This window comes from Dermacentor albipictus, chromosome 1 (genome assembly GCF_038994185.2).
Source record: "Dermacentor albipictus isolate Rhodes 1998 colony chromosome 1, USDA_Dalb.pri_finalv2, whole genome shotgun sequence".
NCBI lineage: Eukaryota > Metazoa > Arthropoda > Arachnida > Ixodida > Ixodidae > Dermacentor > Dermacentor albipictus.
Window position 1 is genome coordinate 503,525,426 of NC_091821.1, and position 17,308 is coordinate 503,542,733.

At 46.5% G+C, this 17,308-nt stretch overlaps 1 protein-coding gene across 1 annotated transcript in view; it reads right to left on the minus strand.

Moving 5' to 3' along the window:
- Nucleotides 1–17,308, minus strand: part of mEFG1 (mitochondrial translation elongation factor G 1) — a 197,332-nt gene that overhangs the window by 151,914 nt on the left and 28,110 nt on the right. Inside the window, exon 6 of the mRNA XM_070532582.1 lies at nt 3,509–3,625. Coding sequence (XP_070388683.1) covers nt 3,509–3,625 — 117 coding nt within the window. The remainder of the gene's footprint in view (nt 1–3,508; nt 3,626–17,308) is intronic.

Consider the following 17,308-nt stretch of genomic DNA (forward strand, 5'->3'; position numbering starts at 1 on the left):
TAGTCACGCCTCGACTGAGCATGTGGTTGACCTGGTCGGCAATGACACGACGTTCCGCAACGAATACGCAATATGGACGTTCGTGCAGCGGTGAGTGGGAGCCAGTGTCAATGTGGTGCTCGACTGTTGATGTGTGGCCTAACAATGCTTGTGCGACGTCGAAAGAAGTTCTGAACAGCTGCAGAATGGTCAGAAGCTGGGATCGCTGCGGGGGTGTCAGATCCTCGGCGATGAATAGGCTGAAAACATCCGTAGATGTTGGATCAGGAGCAGATAGGGCGCTCAGGTCAAAAACGACCCTAGGGTATGCCTCGTAGAGGACGGATACAATCTGCATAGAATCGATGGTCTTGACGTGGCCAAGGCATTCGTAACAAAGCAATGTGAGCGGGGATGAAGGCGTGTTATAAACGGACATTGTGCTGAAACCGGCGGCGGGGTCGAGAGTAGCAAAAGGGCAGAGGCGTGTCTTTTCAGGTAACAAAGAGGTTGGACAGTGTGAAGAAGACCGTTCCATCACAGGTAGCACCACATGAGACTGATACAAGTGCTGACGAGCATGGCGGTATATTGGTGTCCTTCTTGATGACAAGTTTAGCAGAAGAATGAAGATCAATGAAGGTGAGGTCACTGAGCTGGGTGAATTCAACCTCAGTGTCAACGCAATCGATTACAGTCGATAACTGATTTTTCGGATGACTAATTTTTCATACATGCTTGATTTTCCAGACTTTTTCCCAGCTGCAGGACGTACATTATAAAGTCAATGTATTACGTGGCTCAAAGTTTCAGGCACTCTAGGGAGGGCTGTTCGATTTTTCGGACTTGTCAAGCGTCAGCCAGGCCAACTGCTGTGCATTTCAAGATATGTCGCCACCATCTTGCAACAAATTGCTACAACCTGCTACAAGAATAGAACCTGCTACAATAGAAACCTGCTACAAGAGGGCAGAGGAAGTAGCATCGAAATTTCTTTTGAACATGATTGCACTAAGGGCCCCGTCTGGCAAAAAGTCTGATATCGGCGTCAGAGATTGCTTCGCAAAAAGTCATTCCAAACCACAACTGCGCAGGCCATCTGAGTGGTGCAGAGGCGTTACTGAACAAACTGAATCCCTCAAAGTAACATGCGTCAGGAAAATCATGAAGTACAATCTAAACACAATCTACAGACAGGATAGCGTAAGTTTGTAGTTTGGGTTTGTAGTTTGGGAACATAATTCTGTTACGTGTGAACTCAAACCCAAACCCCTTTTCCAGCATTTCTACTATTCAAAGGGCGGCTTGACCTATGATATTTGCTTGCACTGGCCAGAGTGCCCGTTTCCTTGCAACACCTGCAGATGGGGCTCGTCTCTGCAGTATCGCATGCCGTTTTTACGAGAAAGCTCGCCTTCATGCATAGCGTTCGGCACCAGCGTTTTCTGGTAAACATTACGGTTACATAAGCTGCAGTTGCCGGGAAGCATGAGAAGCAGTCAGGGATTTTTTTAATGCTATCGCGTTCACTCTTAAAGGCGAAGCTCAAGTGTCCTCCCAATTTTCTGCATGCATTTTTGCAGTGAAGCTGTCTATGGCTAGGGTTCCGTGCATTTTTCGTGTCCGTCAGCAACTCTTTTTGTTAGCAACAACATTTCATCATCAGCAATGGCTCGTGCCACTGCTCGCACATTTGTCGTCGTCTTCTTCCATAGCTGGCTCCATTTGTGCTCAGCTTGCCAGCGTTCCGATACCGCCCCTCCCCCTGCAATGGTGCCGACAGCACTGGCCCACTGCCAGTCGCTGCGGTGATTTCGGCCTCAAATTCTCTGCCTCAATATATTGTGAAATGAAAACACAAAGTATATAACATGAATGAATGCGGATGTATAAAAACAAATGTGTGTGGGTACTTTTCATCACAATGACGACTGATCAAGACAATGAGTGTGTTTGTACCTTTGTTCAAAATTCTGTGTCCCTTCTTTGTTGTGTGCTACACAGCTTTGCTAGTCGTCCACCTTCACAGAGTGGATTGGTTCATGATCTTTTGCAATTTCCTCCGCCGCATGTTTTAATGGCTTTGACACTTTTTGCGAGCAGAACTTATGTTTTATAAAATCTGACATAATATTTGCAAAATCGTCAATTGAGTCCAAAGTTGTAAACTTTACGAAAAATTCAAGACAGTTGACAGGTATGTGGACACTGCAATGCAGGCTTTGGCTGTGTATCTTGACCCCTGCGATCAATTCTTTAAAGGGACACTAAAGAGAAAATTTGTTCAGCTGCATTACGCTTCCACAATATCACAACACCCCACTCTTAACATGATAAGAAGCTAGGCAGATAAGCCTCAAAATATGCGAAAGCAAAAGGTGGGTGACGAATGCCACCTTGAAGTTCTTGCATCCCAAACTTCATGAATTGTGACGGCGTATGCATGGGCTTAGTTAGCCTTTTATCATTAAAGAGGGACTACAATGTGTTCTAAAAAAGCCATGGACTGAACTTAGGAAGTTTTAAGAACATTTACTGAGCAACGGCCCAAATACGAAAAAACAGCACAAAATCCTTGATCTCACACTGATGTACCAGCTCTGGAATTTCAGCATGAAATTCCGGAAATGAAACTTTGACATTCATTTTCTCTTCCAGTAATCATCACAGTGAAGTGAAGTTAACAAAAATGTAGCTTTGAAAGTATTATTCATCTGCCTAAACTTATGTAGTGTTTTTCTTTAGTGTCCCATTAACCCTGTGACGGCCGGTATTTTTTTTGGTACTGGTCCACAGACCCTAGGGGTATTTCCATATGTTGATTCAGTCTACATCTCATGCTACATAGAAGCAAGTTTTTGCTGTCACTATCTCCTATTTCAGTATTAGTGAACGTATCCTAAATTTCTTTGTCAGTCATAGCCTGGATGGACAAACCTGCCACAATGGCCATGGTTACCCTACCGATCATCAGCCCTGGCCATTTCTTTTTTTCTTCATGTGTTGGTTCAGCAGACATTCCATGCTACATAGAGATGGGCTCTCCCTTGTTCTTTATTTATTTAGAACTCATTAATAGCTATAAATAACTTCTGCGAAAGTGGATGGACCTTCTACACTGGTTCACCATAGCTGCCGTGCCGAAGCAAAGTAACAGAACACTGAGACATTTGCTGCACCTGCAATCAGAAATTTAATTTACAAGTTTTGCACGTTTAGATGACCTCTCCATAAAAGATGCAAAAGGCATACAATGTACTTTGTTGCACCAGTTGCTTCTGTAGTGGCACAAGAGCACTGAAAATGCACAAGTACACTTGGCAATGGCGATCAAAGGGTTAATGTGCAGCCAAAGCATGGTACAGGAGCCATTATTTACATTCTGCCTCCATTGGGAGGTGATGGAATATAGAACCCATGACCTCATGGTCAACAGCAGAACACCACAGCCATAGATCCATAGCAGCAGGTTCTCGCACTGTGTCAGACTTCGGGAAAAGCTAAGGAAGAATCTTCCTCCCATACTTACCCATGCTCCCCACGACAGTAGATGGCTCGGCGATGGATCAGGTCCACCACCCCACTGTGGTTTCCCTCAAGCCCTATGGGCAAGTGAAGCAGGGCTGCATTGTACTGAAGTTTGGACCTGAAAGCACAACAGAGGATCGCCAATTGTCTCACTTTTTTTTAGGACTTCCTCATGTCCTCTTGACAAAGACAGCCAAGAAACCAACACAATACTGATATTTTATATGAACACTTGCAAACTTAAAGTAGCCCCATTAACAGCTGGTAGGTGATGCATTTGCATCAGCCGATATATAAAGGTGTGAGGGGTTGATCAGTACAAACACCTTTCTATCAAGCTGATGATCTATGGACTTCCAAATCCTGGGCTGAATGCCTGTTATTTAGGCATAGGACTGGAGTGTTCAAGCTAAAGCATAAATAGGTAAGGTCAAGAACACATTGAATATTTTATTGCTACAGTCAAACCCTTAAACGATCCCAGATATAAATATCTGTCGGGTATAACGACCACATTTCAGTGCATTTACAATTTTCTGGCCCTCTCAATAGAAACTTCTTCCAGATACAATAAGCACTTTTTAAATCGCCATACTGTTATAATGAATGCTTCGAACCCAGTCATGGTAGGGCGCATATGAAGTAAGGTACACACGTGTGAGTATGCACACGAAGTACCAAAGAACGGAAGCACAACCAAACTGGGCGTATGGCAGGGCACACCCTGCTCCCGTCAAGCCACAACAATGATACGGCCTATGAGATCAGTGAGCAACCGCCGTACGTGAATTTTAAAAGCCGCAAAAAAGGCTTAAAAGGTCACTCTCTTTCAAGGTGAGGACATGCAGCATTAACGGCATTGCATGGGGCATGCACTGGCATGTGTGCCGGTGCGATATCAGATGCCACGATGGCGGCACTGTTCTTTTGCACAACTGTCCATGCAGCACCACTTGCCTATTTTAGCGATTTGGAGAAACAAATTATGTCCTTCCATCATGGGAACAATGACTGCTCAAGCATTGCTATCGTTAGTGTCGATATTCAGGTGACCCAAGCCAGCTCTGGAATAAAAGATGACATCTGCCCTTGCAGTTTTAAAATGACAGGAGATTGGAACCAGGTGCAGTTTTGGAAGAGCTATATGACGTCGCATTTCGTTCTGTACATGAACTTTTTTAACGGAAGCTTGCAGCTAGGTATGGGAATCCACCAGAACAAAAATGACAGTGAAAATCTGGTTTTCGGGACAAAGTGCTACCGAATGGTAACTGCCAAAGTCAGCTCCAGTGGCATTAATCTTTTAGGGTTCTTAAGGGCGAGTCCATCTATAATGAACTACTGATATAATGACCACTTTTAGCAGAACTATCGAATTCATTATAAACGGGTTCAACAGCAAAAATGCTGGAAGCACCCACTGTCGCTCATCTTTGGCCCAAACTGATATTAATGAGTCTTCCAAAATTTGCTCTTGATCTTTTTGTCCTCTGTGTCTTTAATGAACTGAATGCAAAAGAACACAGCCAGCCTTATTTGTGTACTTCAGTTTGTTTGCAAGTTATGCTTTTCTGACAACAAGTGGTGAAGAGTAGTGTGCCGAAATGGTAAGCTACAAAACTGCTACACGTTGCACTGCTGCAACGGTTGAATCCCTTGGTATCAAAGGCCATGCAACATGGGAAGCTTTGCCATGAAGGTGGAAAGCACTTGGACGAAACAGAACACTCGCATATTGTTTTGGGACCCATTTTGCTGCAATGAGCAATTAATGCTGTGAGCAAAACCAGTATTAATTATTTTTTTATTGCAATGGCAATTACGCGGCCGCTTTGGGAGTGTTCTCGCCATTTCCATCACTGTCATCATCTCCATGCTGTCACAGTCAATGTGCAGCTTGCACGTGGAGGGTCAGTAGGTCTCCAGAATGTGGCTCCAAATACGATGATACCAAGTGGACACACGTTCTGCTCATTCGGCTTTGCAAAAGAGCCAGGTGAGTGTTCTGCCTTCTGCTGTGGTATGTGTGTTCCCGCCGTGCAGCCGTGTTCATACAACAGACAGTAAAGTTCAAGCTACTTTCACCAATAGTTTTCTGTCAGTCTCGTATCGTGCACTACCAAGGTGTGACACCTGCTATGCTGCTGGCAGTCCTCCTCATTATGCCAGCATTGTGAGATTTTGCTGACCAGCAGAAGTTGCCTTAGGTGCTGCGTCACGTCAACATGTCCTGCCTGCGTATTGCTGGAAACCCATCTGAGGAGGTTCAGACAATGCTAAACCTTGCTTTTGCTTTTAATTGGGGCATGGAAATACTGGACTATCACCTAACCGAATCGAACAGTGGACGTTCAAATAATTCGATCTGCAAATTGAATATCTCTTATCTGAGTTTTCGAAAATTCAGTACCATATTTACTCGCATACTGGTCACACTTTTTTTGTCAAAATAATTGACACAAATTCAGGGGTGCAATCATTACATGAGATAAATTTTCCATGAAAAGAAAAAACATTTTTTCATCCCGCATTTGCTGTGGGATGACACCAGGTCAACAAACAGTCGGCTGCCACCGTAACAGTGCGGGACACCAAAACAAAAATGGCGGCCAGTGGAGCAAGCCGAATGCGCCGAACACGATTTTTTTTTCTTGTGAGTACATTACGCGCATTGAAACAGTTTCTTCCGTATCAGTAATGAATTGTACCATTAATATTGAAAAGTTTGCGCCAATGAAGTGGCCATGTGCGCTTTGAGGGGACAGAAACAGATGGGCGTGCTTAGCTGCCAGACATAGAAACACATGGCAAGCATGCTGCGAAAACTGCGGCATTTGTCTTTACTACCATCCTGATAGGGCACGTTTCCACTAAGGGTGGGTGAATATCTTAGCTGTGTTACAAGCGTCGGCGTATGAATAGGGTACACTTCTAAAGTATCAGTGTAAACGTGGCTACTGTCGTTGCCACTCGAGATTTGTTGAGCGCCCACAAGTGCAAAGGAGAGGAACTGAAAGGTACCTTTTTTGTTGTTGAGCACAACCATTATAAAACCAACAAATAATAAAGCCAAGGCAAGTTTGATTGTAGCTTTTTTTTTCATGGAAGTGCGAAAAGTGATGAAAGGAATGAAATGGGGCATCTGCTTAACAATGTTTAGTGCCTACAGACCACATGGTATGTCTTGAAGAGTCGTTCGCAAAGCATTCGACAGCACTCGACAGATGGTAAGCGCGATCATCATTAGCTAGACTTGGCACACGACATATCACTGCGGCAAGCTTGGGGTGCGATCATTACACGGGAAATTTTTAAAAAAATTTGATGACAAAATTCAGAGGTGCGATCATTACGCGAGTGCAACTATTATGCAAGTAAATACGGTATATTCGGTGAAACACCTGGAGTGGTTGGTGCCTTAATGCAAGCTATCTTTTCACGGCATACAGTCAGTCATTACAAGGTTCGTCGATCAGCAGGACTAATCGAAACAATAATGCAATGCAGAAAGAGGGAATGGCTACAACTGCAGCATGAATTTCAGAAAGCCCGAAAGCATTTGCGAAGATCAGGCCGATTAGCCACCAGGAGGCACGCAGAACATATCGAATATGCTTCACAAACACATATTGATGCAGTTCAGAGCTTTGTGCCCACATGCTAGTTTAAGCACTCAAATGAGATTGGTACGTGCACCTGTGAACCTGAACGCCGCTCAACAGCCGTCAGGCCATTAGGCCTAATATGTCTGCTTTGTCGAGCGTGGGTGACTAATGTTGCCATTTGGTGCCATATTGACTCGGATCTATTTGTAGCAGCCACATGATACTCGGAAAGCTGATAAATCACCTCGCCAACGAAAGCAAGTGTGCGGGATGGCGCTAATGCTGTTCGTGGCCGCTATCTTTGTGATACACTGTACGGCAACCTGGCATTCCTGACGTTATTCACAGGCACGAAAGTGTTGTGCGACTAGTGCGCTGACCGTCTGTGCAGATGGTGGATGGACATCTTTTGAAGAAGACTGATCACGTGATGCTTCCACCAGCACAAGAGCACCTGGGGGTGTCCACATTGCTAATATAAGCAAGAAACATCGGTTTCCATTCATCAGAGAAGATGTGCCAGCCATGATTCTGGACCTACTAACCGCCACTCTCTGCATACTGCAGGTACAATGACAAACTGTGATTCTTGGGCGCTCCACGGTAGTAATGGCTACAGGTACTATGGAAGATAGGACTTAAGACAGCTATCATCGGCTTGTGAGGGTACCAGGCCAACGCCAGGCAGCGTAGATTCACAGGCACGGGACGGCAGGCAACAGTAAGTGGTGGGGAGGGAGAACACGGAAGGCATGTGTGTGCGGTCGAAATGCGCGAGCGCGCGACGATGAACTGAGTGAGTGAAGTAATCGGCAGAGCAAGCCGTATGCGGTGCGGCGGGACAGAACGCAGACTGCGTGAGTGTGCGTGTGCCGAGGACTTCCCAAAATAAAAAACGTACTTGACAAGTGGAGGCTTGTCTGACTGGACCTAACATGGAGGACCAAGAATCATCTAGTGCCACCCAGCCAGTTGCGCAGCTTCTCCTGCCTTCTTCTATCGTCCAAGGACTGTTGGCTTCGTCATCCGGGACCACAATGGAAAGGGAGAGACTCGCGGCTGATATAGCTCAAATTCTGCGCGCCACGCTGCTCAACGACATGGCTAGGCCTGACGAGACAACTGGCGCGGTCGTCCCACTACCGAAATTCAGTGGCTACCAGGACCAACACTCGCCGCAAGACTTTCTCGAGAAGTACTCGGAGTACTATTATATTGCGGGGATCCCCGCTGACCGCCGTTTGCAGTTGCTTCCAGCAGCGTTGGAGGGGTCAGCCAAACAATGGTGGCGCTTCTCAGGTGCGCACCTCGACTGGCAGTCCTTCGCGCCCAAATTCAGGACAGAGTTTGCCACCGTGGACTACAAGTTTATACTAAAAGCAGAGCTAGATCAGTGCACTCAGCATCCAGTAGAAAACCTCAAGCAGTTCATTCACGTCATTGCCGAATACTATGACCGTATAGCGGAGCTTGTTTCAGATGCCAAAAAAGTGGAACGCATGCAGAGAAGAGAAACGCATCCGACATTCCAAGATCTAAGAGCCAGCATGAGCTTCGCAAACCTGCAAAAAATGGCGAAGGCGGCCGGCCCTATCGTGAAATGCACTTGGCATTGCCTGCGCTACGCACCACCACCACCACCACGTATTGCACCACGTATTGCACAAGCAGCAGCTGATTTGGTCTTTGTCTATTCATCATCGAACACCACTGCAATGAACAGCCAAACCCTCCCGGCCCAGCAATGAGAGTGACAGCTGCAGCCTGCGGCAGTTTCGGCTTTTGAGTGTCCGTGGTCAACAACACTTCACGCTGGAGCCGGAGTGGAACCCCTCACCTGTGCCATTCGCTTGCGCGCCGAACACACAGGCCAACTACATTTTGGCACCGCAACAACTCGGAAGAGCGCCTCAGAATTTCGGGTTTCAAGCAATGCAAGGTCTCCTGCGATTCGAGCCGCCAAACCACAGTATCACGTGTCAACGGTGTGGCGATTTCAGCCACATTGTGTCACAATGTGGCCAAAATTGGCCACACGGCTGTGTCACAATGTTGTCCTTGTGTGGGATTTTCTTGAGGTGGCAAGTATTTCCATATGGGCCCTGGCAGATGGTCACTGCACTCTGGCCCATATGGGCTCGTCAAATTTAAGAAGGCACCGAAGCAGCCATGTGCGTCGGATGCTGGACACCGACCCCTGCCAGTCTGTAGGACAGCGGTGCAATGCGATTAGCAAGGTCTAGAGCCTGATGAAAATGTGGCCAGCTCTCTACAGGCACTTTTTGCAGATGTGCAAGATTTATGTCACAATAGCACTGAGAGTGGCGAGTGTAGCCTAGAGAACCTTCGGGAGGAGCAGAAGCAGAAGCTTAATAACATCCTTGCCGACCATAACCATATTTTTGCCCCTCTGCCAGGTTGCACGTCCCTAGTGGTTCACAAAATAGACACAGGCAGCCACGCAAGCTGCGCCCAGTTAACAGCCAAGAGAAAAAAATTCTTGATGGGTGTATCCAAGATTTGCTGGACCAAACCTCATTGAGCCCTGCTCCACTTCCTGGGCTAGTGCCTCTGTATTAGTAAATAAGGAAACCGGAGGATATCGCGTTGCAGTCGACTACAGACCCTTAAATGAAATCACAACTGTGCCAGTACATCCCATGCCCCACACAGACTGGGTACTGGCTCAGCTCGGCCGTGCTAGGTGGTTCACGAGCCTGGACTTTCCTCAGGGCTTCTTTCAAGTGTCAGTTGCTCCCAAAGATGTACCGAAGACTGCATTCCTGTGCCATAGAGGAGTGTTTAAATTTTAGCGAATGCCATTTGGGGTCGCAAGTGGGCCAGCAACATTTCAGTCTCTCATGGACAAAGTGTTAGAAGGCATAAAACATAACTACCGCATGGCACTTCTTGATGATGTGCTCATTTATTCAGAAACTTTTGAGGACCACCTACAACATATCGATGAGGTATTGCAAAGAATTGGCTCTGCAGGTCTGACAATCAATCCCAGCAAAGTTACATGCTGTGAACAGGCATTAAAGTTCCTTGGACATGTAATCTCTCCAGGCAAATGTCAACCTGACCCGGACAAGGTGCGAGCAATTGCAGAGTTCCCATCCCCTAAAACAGTCGAGGAGCTCCAAATGTTTTTGGGCCTTGTGTGATACTACAGAAATTTTATCCCTTGGTTTTCTGACAAACAGACCCCTGACAGCTCTCCTCAAGAAAGGAGCCCATTGGGTTTCGGGTGCCAAGCAACAGACAGCATTCAAGACTCTGTGGCTAATGCTGGCAGGAGAGGTGGTGGAGGTACTGGCTGACCTGAACAGGCCCTTTGTGACTGAAACAAATGCCAGTGGTACTGGCATATCGGCAGTGTTGTTGCAGGAAGTCGAAGGTGAACCTAGGCCTGCGTCACTTATAAGCAGGACCCTCAGCGCTGCTGAAAAGAACTATGCTGCCCAAGAATGGGAATGCCTCACTGTGTTGTGGGCTGTCAATAGATTGCGAGCGTATGTAGAATTCACATCATTTGAGGTGCATTGTGACCATGCATCCTTGGCTTGGATGTTTACAACTGAGCAGACATCGTGCAGAGTGTGACGTTGGGTGTTGAGATTACAAGGGTTCAGGTGTACCATAAGGCATCGTAAAGGACGGGCCAACATCCCAGCAGATGCACTAAGCAGGTGCCCCATCACTGCTGCCAAATCTGCTCAGCCTTGTTTGGTGGAGGACTGGTTTCCCATCGAAGTGCAAGAGCCACAAGAAAACATTCGTTTTGAACTAGCAGCCCCTGCTGACGCGACTGATGTGTCCCCACTCAATGATACTGCAAAGCTCCAGTTAGAGCAATGCAAGGAGTCACTGCTGCTGCAGCTGCTGCAATAATTAAAGTCTGGCCTGCTACCTGGTAGCACTAAAGAGCCCAAGAGGGTACAGGACCTAGCTGATGACTGCGAAATCTCGAACAATGGTATCCTTATGTACCCGGCCGGTGAACGTAAGGTTGCCAGACTTCCCTAGCACTTATGAGACATGGCACTGAAAATGGAGCATGACCACCCCCTAAGTTGGCATTTAGGCTTTTTAGGCCAATGCGTTGTAGACTCCCATTACATCCGCAGCTGCCAGCAGTGCCAGGCTTTTAAACCTCACTGGCAAAAACCAGGACTGATGGACAGCTCATGGGCCACCCGCCCTATGCAGCAGCTAAGTGTGAACTTTATCGGGCCACTGCCCACAACCCCTCGGCGCCACAAGTATATCCTGGTGGTGCTAGACAAGTTCACGAAGTTTGTGGAGCTTTTCCTGTTACGTGCACCTACCTCCAAATTCATCATCGATAAAATGATTGATGTTTTTTGCCAACATGGTGTGCCTAGCTCCATCTCTAGCGACAATGGCAAACCATTCATAAGCAAACTGTGGAAAGGCATTCTCCAGCAATGGGGAATCAAGGAGAGCCCCCCATTCCCATATAGACCAGCAGGACAGACTGTAGAATGCCATAATGCAATGGTTAAACAATGCCTGGTGGGCTACTGCACTTCCCACAGGGACAGGGACAAAAGGCTGCCTGAATGGGCATTTGCAAGGCGCACGTCTGAAAGTGTAGTTACTGACTTTATGCCTGCCTTCTTATGCTATGGGCGGGAACTACGGAACCAGTGGAGCCATCACAATCAGGCAGCTGGCCCCGAGGTGCCCCCTTCTGCATCTCATGCCCTAGCTGCTGAACTGGATGTGTACCTTCGAGATGCCTGGGCCTTTGCACAGGGCCACCAAACTTTGGCAAAAGCCATCCAGGCAAAGTACTACAACAAAAAATGCACTCCAGCTACCTTCCAGGTTGGAGACTTGGTTCTTCAGTACACGCACCTGCTAAGTAAGGCAGCCATTGGATTCACAGCCAAGTTTGCCCCTCGACGCACAGGGCCATTTAGAGTGGCTGCACACATTGTACGCAATACCTACAGATCAGAGACCCAGCTACAGGGGAACAGAAAGGCCTCACTAAAACAGACCAGCTGAGCCCTTATCACGTGCCTTGGAAGCCCTCTTCACAGGATAAAGGGGGAGGGGATTTGTGAGGGTACCAGGCCGACGCCAGGCGATGTAGAGTCGCAGGCACGATTTGGTAGGCAACCGTGTAGAGTAGCAGGCACAGGACGGCAGGAAACGGTGGGTGGCAGGGAGAGAGAACATGGAGGGCGTGTGTGCATGGTCGGCATACGGGAGCGCGCGGCAACAAACTCAGTCAGTGAAGTAATCGGTAGAGCAAACCGCATTCGGTGCGGTGGGACGGAACACAGACCGCATGTGTGTGCATGCGCCGAGGATTTCCCGAAATAAATAACGTACTTGACAGGCTATATCAACACGCACAGAACGAGACTGGCCACGTGATGCTTTTGTCAACGCATAGCACCTTTCATATGTCAATATTTCACTCGTCGAATTCTATCACCAGAAGTGTTATACCTAGAAATTTTAACTTACCTATACCAAAGAATGTATATGGAGAACGGCTAATGTAGTTACTCAGAGTCAAACTTTGGAATGAACTTCTGCCTAATACAAAAGAGGCTTCTCATGTTCTGTCTGTCATTAGGAGATATCTTGTGCATTATGTTTCTACAGATGAACTTTTCTAATAAGATGTGTGTGCTCCCAACGTGTTTGTCGGAAACAGTAGTTTGTTAAGGTAACCTCTTTGTATATCACTTGTGCAGTCAATTTTGCTTACAGGATTCTTTTCTTCTCTTCCGTATAAAGTGCAGTCCACTTATAACATATGTAACATTATATTGGTTATAATGATGAGTCGATTTAAGAGTATCAACTTACGTATTAGTGCTATGAGATAAAGAACACATATACACTCGACACACCTTATAATGAAACGGTATATAATGACATCATGAATATAACGAAGTAAATTACGTTCCCCTTGAAATCCCCATAGAGATCCACGTATATAAAGCCCCATTTTTACGAAATAAAATTGTTCTGCCAATGGATATAACGAGCCAGATTCATCTCTGAAATGGAAAAAAAACCAGACCCTTTTGCTCCGAAACATCAGTTTCCATTAGGTTTTGCACTCGCTCGCTGCAGCAGTTAGAAACTCCCGCGTACCTGCATCGAACATGCCGTCGAGCAACACTGGTCTTACCACCGCTTGTAGCTGCGCACCTGCGCACAAGCAGCGGCTCACTATTGCACTCCTCAACTGACCTCTCTTTCTTGCGCAAGCCTGGCTGCGTGAGCCGCGCCACGCTGCGCTACTACGCGCGGCAGTGCAAGATTAGTGCATTCCCTTCTAATGCGTTTCTAATGCGGGGGAGGTTTCGGAGGCCACGCCCAGGCCTCTGAAACCTCCTCCAGCACAATGTCAAGGCCTCAGGGTGGTAAACACGATGCAGGGAACGTTCGAGTCAGGAAAAGCCTCTATGGGGCATGAGCATAAGAAAAATACATATATCCAGAAAGCACGCGCTGCCAACCCAATGGCAAAACCCTAACATACGATGAACTATATACAAAGCTAGTTAATCTAAAATGTTGTCTTAAGTCCTCGCACACAACACATTATTAAGCTGAAAATATTTACATAAAGTCTATTGACGTGGCCATGTCACCTCGTCATCGCTGCTCCTGACAACACGTCGCAGGGCACGCCGATGCGTTGTAGACTTTACGTGGCTGTGTCTGACGTTCGGTCCACGGTTGACCTGATTAGGGGTTCAGGAGGATGGAGCGACCTAGGCGCCTGGATCGCCGGTCAACTGCGGCTTTCGGTGGGTGGTCCACTCAGCTCGCAGGTTGTGGTCGCGGCAGCTGAAGAACTGCTTCCACTGGGTTGCCACCGTCTCCGTGATCCACCCGCCCTGTTCGGCCCACAGCCCCTTCTCCTCGCCTTCGTCCCAGAGCGTAGCTGGGCTGCTCTCTTTGGCTACGTGTCCCTTCTCCCCTTGGCCACGTAGCTGCACGTGCACTTTTGCGCTTCTTCTTCTGCTTTCATATTGTATTCTTTTTATTCGTACGCTCTGAATTTCTATCTTATTTTTTCTTTATTTCTGCCATCGACTCCTCGTGTCTTCTTGTTTTATTTTTCTGCTTTTTCCTCTTCTTTCTTCCTTCCTTTATTGGCTCATGACACACAATTACTGGGGTCATGCGCAAGCCTGGACGAATCGCACCATGCTACGCAGCTACGTGCTGTGGTGCAAAATAGTAGTGCAGTCACTTCTCTCTTTCCCGAAGGCGTGCCGCGCAGCCAGCTACTGCTGGGCCTGGCCTTAGAGATCTCCCAGGCAAATCTCAGGGGCACACCCAGGCCGTGTATTCAATGCTTCTCCTGAACGTGCGCCGCGTGGGCTGGCAGATGGGAGTGGTGTCCAAGATTGCATTGGCACCAGTGCAATCTCGGAGGCCATGAGCTGGTCAAGCCAAGTACGCTTGCCTCCTCGATCCCTCAGCGGAGTGCTGGGTTGTGTGCCCTGTGCTGCTCGACCGCGACGAGCCAAGTGAAAAGCAAATGTGCAAGACGATCACAATGAAACAGAAGGCAGCTATCTAAAGGCTGTCGCATGAGGTGCTAAGAAGTTGCTTGTTGCACGTGCCGAAGATTCTTTTGTTGTTTTATTCAAGTTTTATCGCATGAGTGGCTGTGTAGCGGTTTCGGAGGCCGCAATGCCACCTTCTAATTTCCATATTTACAATTATGCGCCCCATGGGGCATATGTTGCTGTAAAAAGCATTAATTGATATAATGAAGTAACGGACATAATTAAAAAATTTCAGCTCCCCCTATAACTTTGTTATAATGAGGTTCGAGTGTATAAGGATATTTTATTCACCACATATCAGATATAATATAACAATCACAATTTTGCCTTCTGGATGGCGCTGCCCATGCAGAATAATCATGACATTTGCGTTGCTAAGTTGCCCTTAAATGAACAATGCTGAAATTTGGCAAAAAGGTTGCCTACACATGTTCGTGTCTGCCACCATTACTGTACAGCACAGCATGTCCCGCCCGTGCACCAATTTCAAAACCCCCAGAGAGCATTGTGGGTTGACACAATGTGCCATAAGATGGCGCCAGCCATTTAACATCCACATTGCCCGTGATCGTGCTCCCCGCATCCGGAGAAGAGAGAGTGAATTAAAAAAAAATAAGCTGCAGTTTGCTATCGATTGCAATAGCAAATTAGCAGACAGCTATATGAAATAAGGATAGCAGTTTTATTGGTTGTATAAACTTGTAAGCATTCGCTTACTGACCAAATTAACAAGCATGGTGTCATGCACACACAAGCTAACATGAACACATCTCACTCGATGACTGCGGAAACTCGCTGCCAAAATGCCGGAAGAAGCGTAGCAGCACCAGCAAGTGAATTGACCTTCGTATTAGGTCGTGCATCAATGCGAACTAAGTGACAAAAACACAGCACACCCGAAGCTATCAGCACTCGGCGCACTCTGTCTCCATCACAGATTTCTTTCGCAGGGTTCGTACAGGTCTCAAGAGACAAAAATTCAAGGATATTCAAGGGCTGTCAAAGTTTTTTCAAGGGCGCGTGGCAGCATCCCATGTAGCAATTTTTTACTGTCACAACATTTCTAAAACACTATACTTACGCTTATATTAACTTATTATTTAATTATTAATTATTATATTAGGTCGGTAAAATTGGCACTCTGTTATATCAAAATTTTCTTACATTGAAATTGCACCTTTTATGCAAATAAGCAGTCGGTAAGAAATTTCTTTTTTGGTACAGAAGGAGTGTAAAATATTTTAAATTATGGTGCAACCAGAAAAAATAAATTTCATTTAAGCAAAAATAATTTTCAATTTGAGAGTCCACTACTGAATGTACGGTTTCATGCCATGTTGATATCTTTATATATATGGTACGAAACGGAGCCTGTGAAGATTTTGCGCTCACTCCGGCGTTGGCTGATACCATCACCCACAGTGGTATGGCGATATATCAGCCATCTTGGCTTTCCGAACCTTTGCACCTACAGCTGCCTGCCTCCAAGAAAAAACACAGATCGTGTAAAATAAAATAAAAAGTTACAGAGGCACGTAAGTCTCCTTACGTGCAATGAATGCGAAAGCATTGTGATTCTTCCGTGTGATACTTTTCACTTGGTTATATGCTCGAATTGGGCAAAGTTAATATTTGGGTGTGGGCCAGGTCTGTTCTGAGTGTGGGTCAACTCAATTTTCGAAATCGGCAAAGTCAATTTTTTGGATGAGGGCCCTGGCATCCATTTGATGTCGTGGCTGTCCATCGTGGGATTTCGCAGTGCGAGCTGCAGCAGGCCCAGCACCAGGAACGTGATGTCATCAGTTGGTCACGTGGGTTTAGTAACCATTGGATGTTAACAATGGACACTTGCCGGATTTTCCACTTCCTGGGACCTACAATGCTTTCTCATTAAAAAACAAGCTGCTGCATCCATCTTTGTGCTGAGCACTTGATACGGTAGAATTTCACTGTATCGCCAGACCCAAGCTCCTTTACTCTGTCTGACTTACACTCCTCTTAAATATAAGTCTGATAGGGTCAATGGGGAAGGGGTGGAACAGAGACAGGGGAGAGTCGTGAGAGGATGTGACCGCGATGTAGGCATGCTGTGCAAGCTACATGGGTCAAAGGCGACTGTGGCAAAGGTACACATGCGTGACATGCAGGCAGGTGTGATGGATTTTTTTTTTACTGTACCATTGTTTCTAAAACAGCTGAGTTCGCAACTGATCGACCACAGAAAGCAGATCACAAAATCGATTTTTGACTGTATTACTCAAGAAGTACAAGGGTTTTCAAGAGGAAAAAGAATTCCAGGACTTTCAAGGGCCTCGAAAGCCTACTTTTCAATTTAAGGGTTCTCAAAAGTTTCAAGGACCTGTGAGCACCCTGCTTTCAGGATAGGGCCTGCACGGCCGCACCATATGCAGCAGCCAAGCCAGCAGTGTTTGTGCAGCAGCTGGACATGATGCACACCGTGGTTGTGAAACTAAAATTCCTGTGAAAGCAAGTGCAGATTTCTGACTATTTCAGAGCGTCTAATGCTTGTCACACTGTTTAGAAGTACAAATAAACATTTGATTTTTCACTGCCTACTTTTTACAACATCTATTTTTAGCGCAAATGGCATTTGGTTTT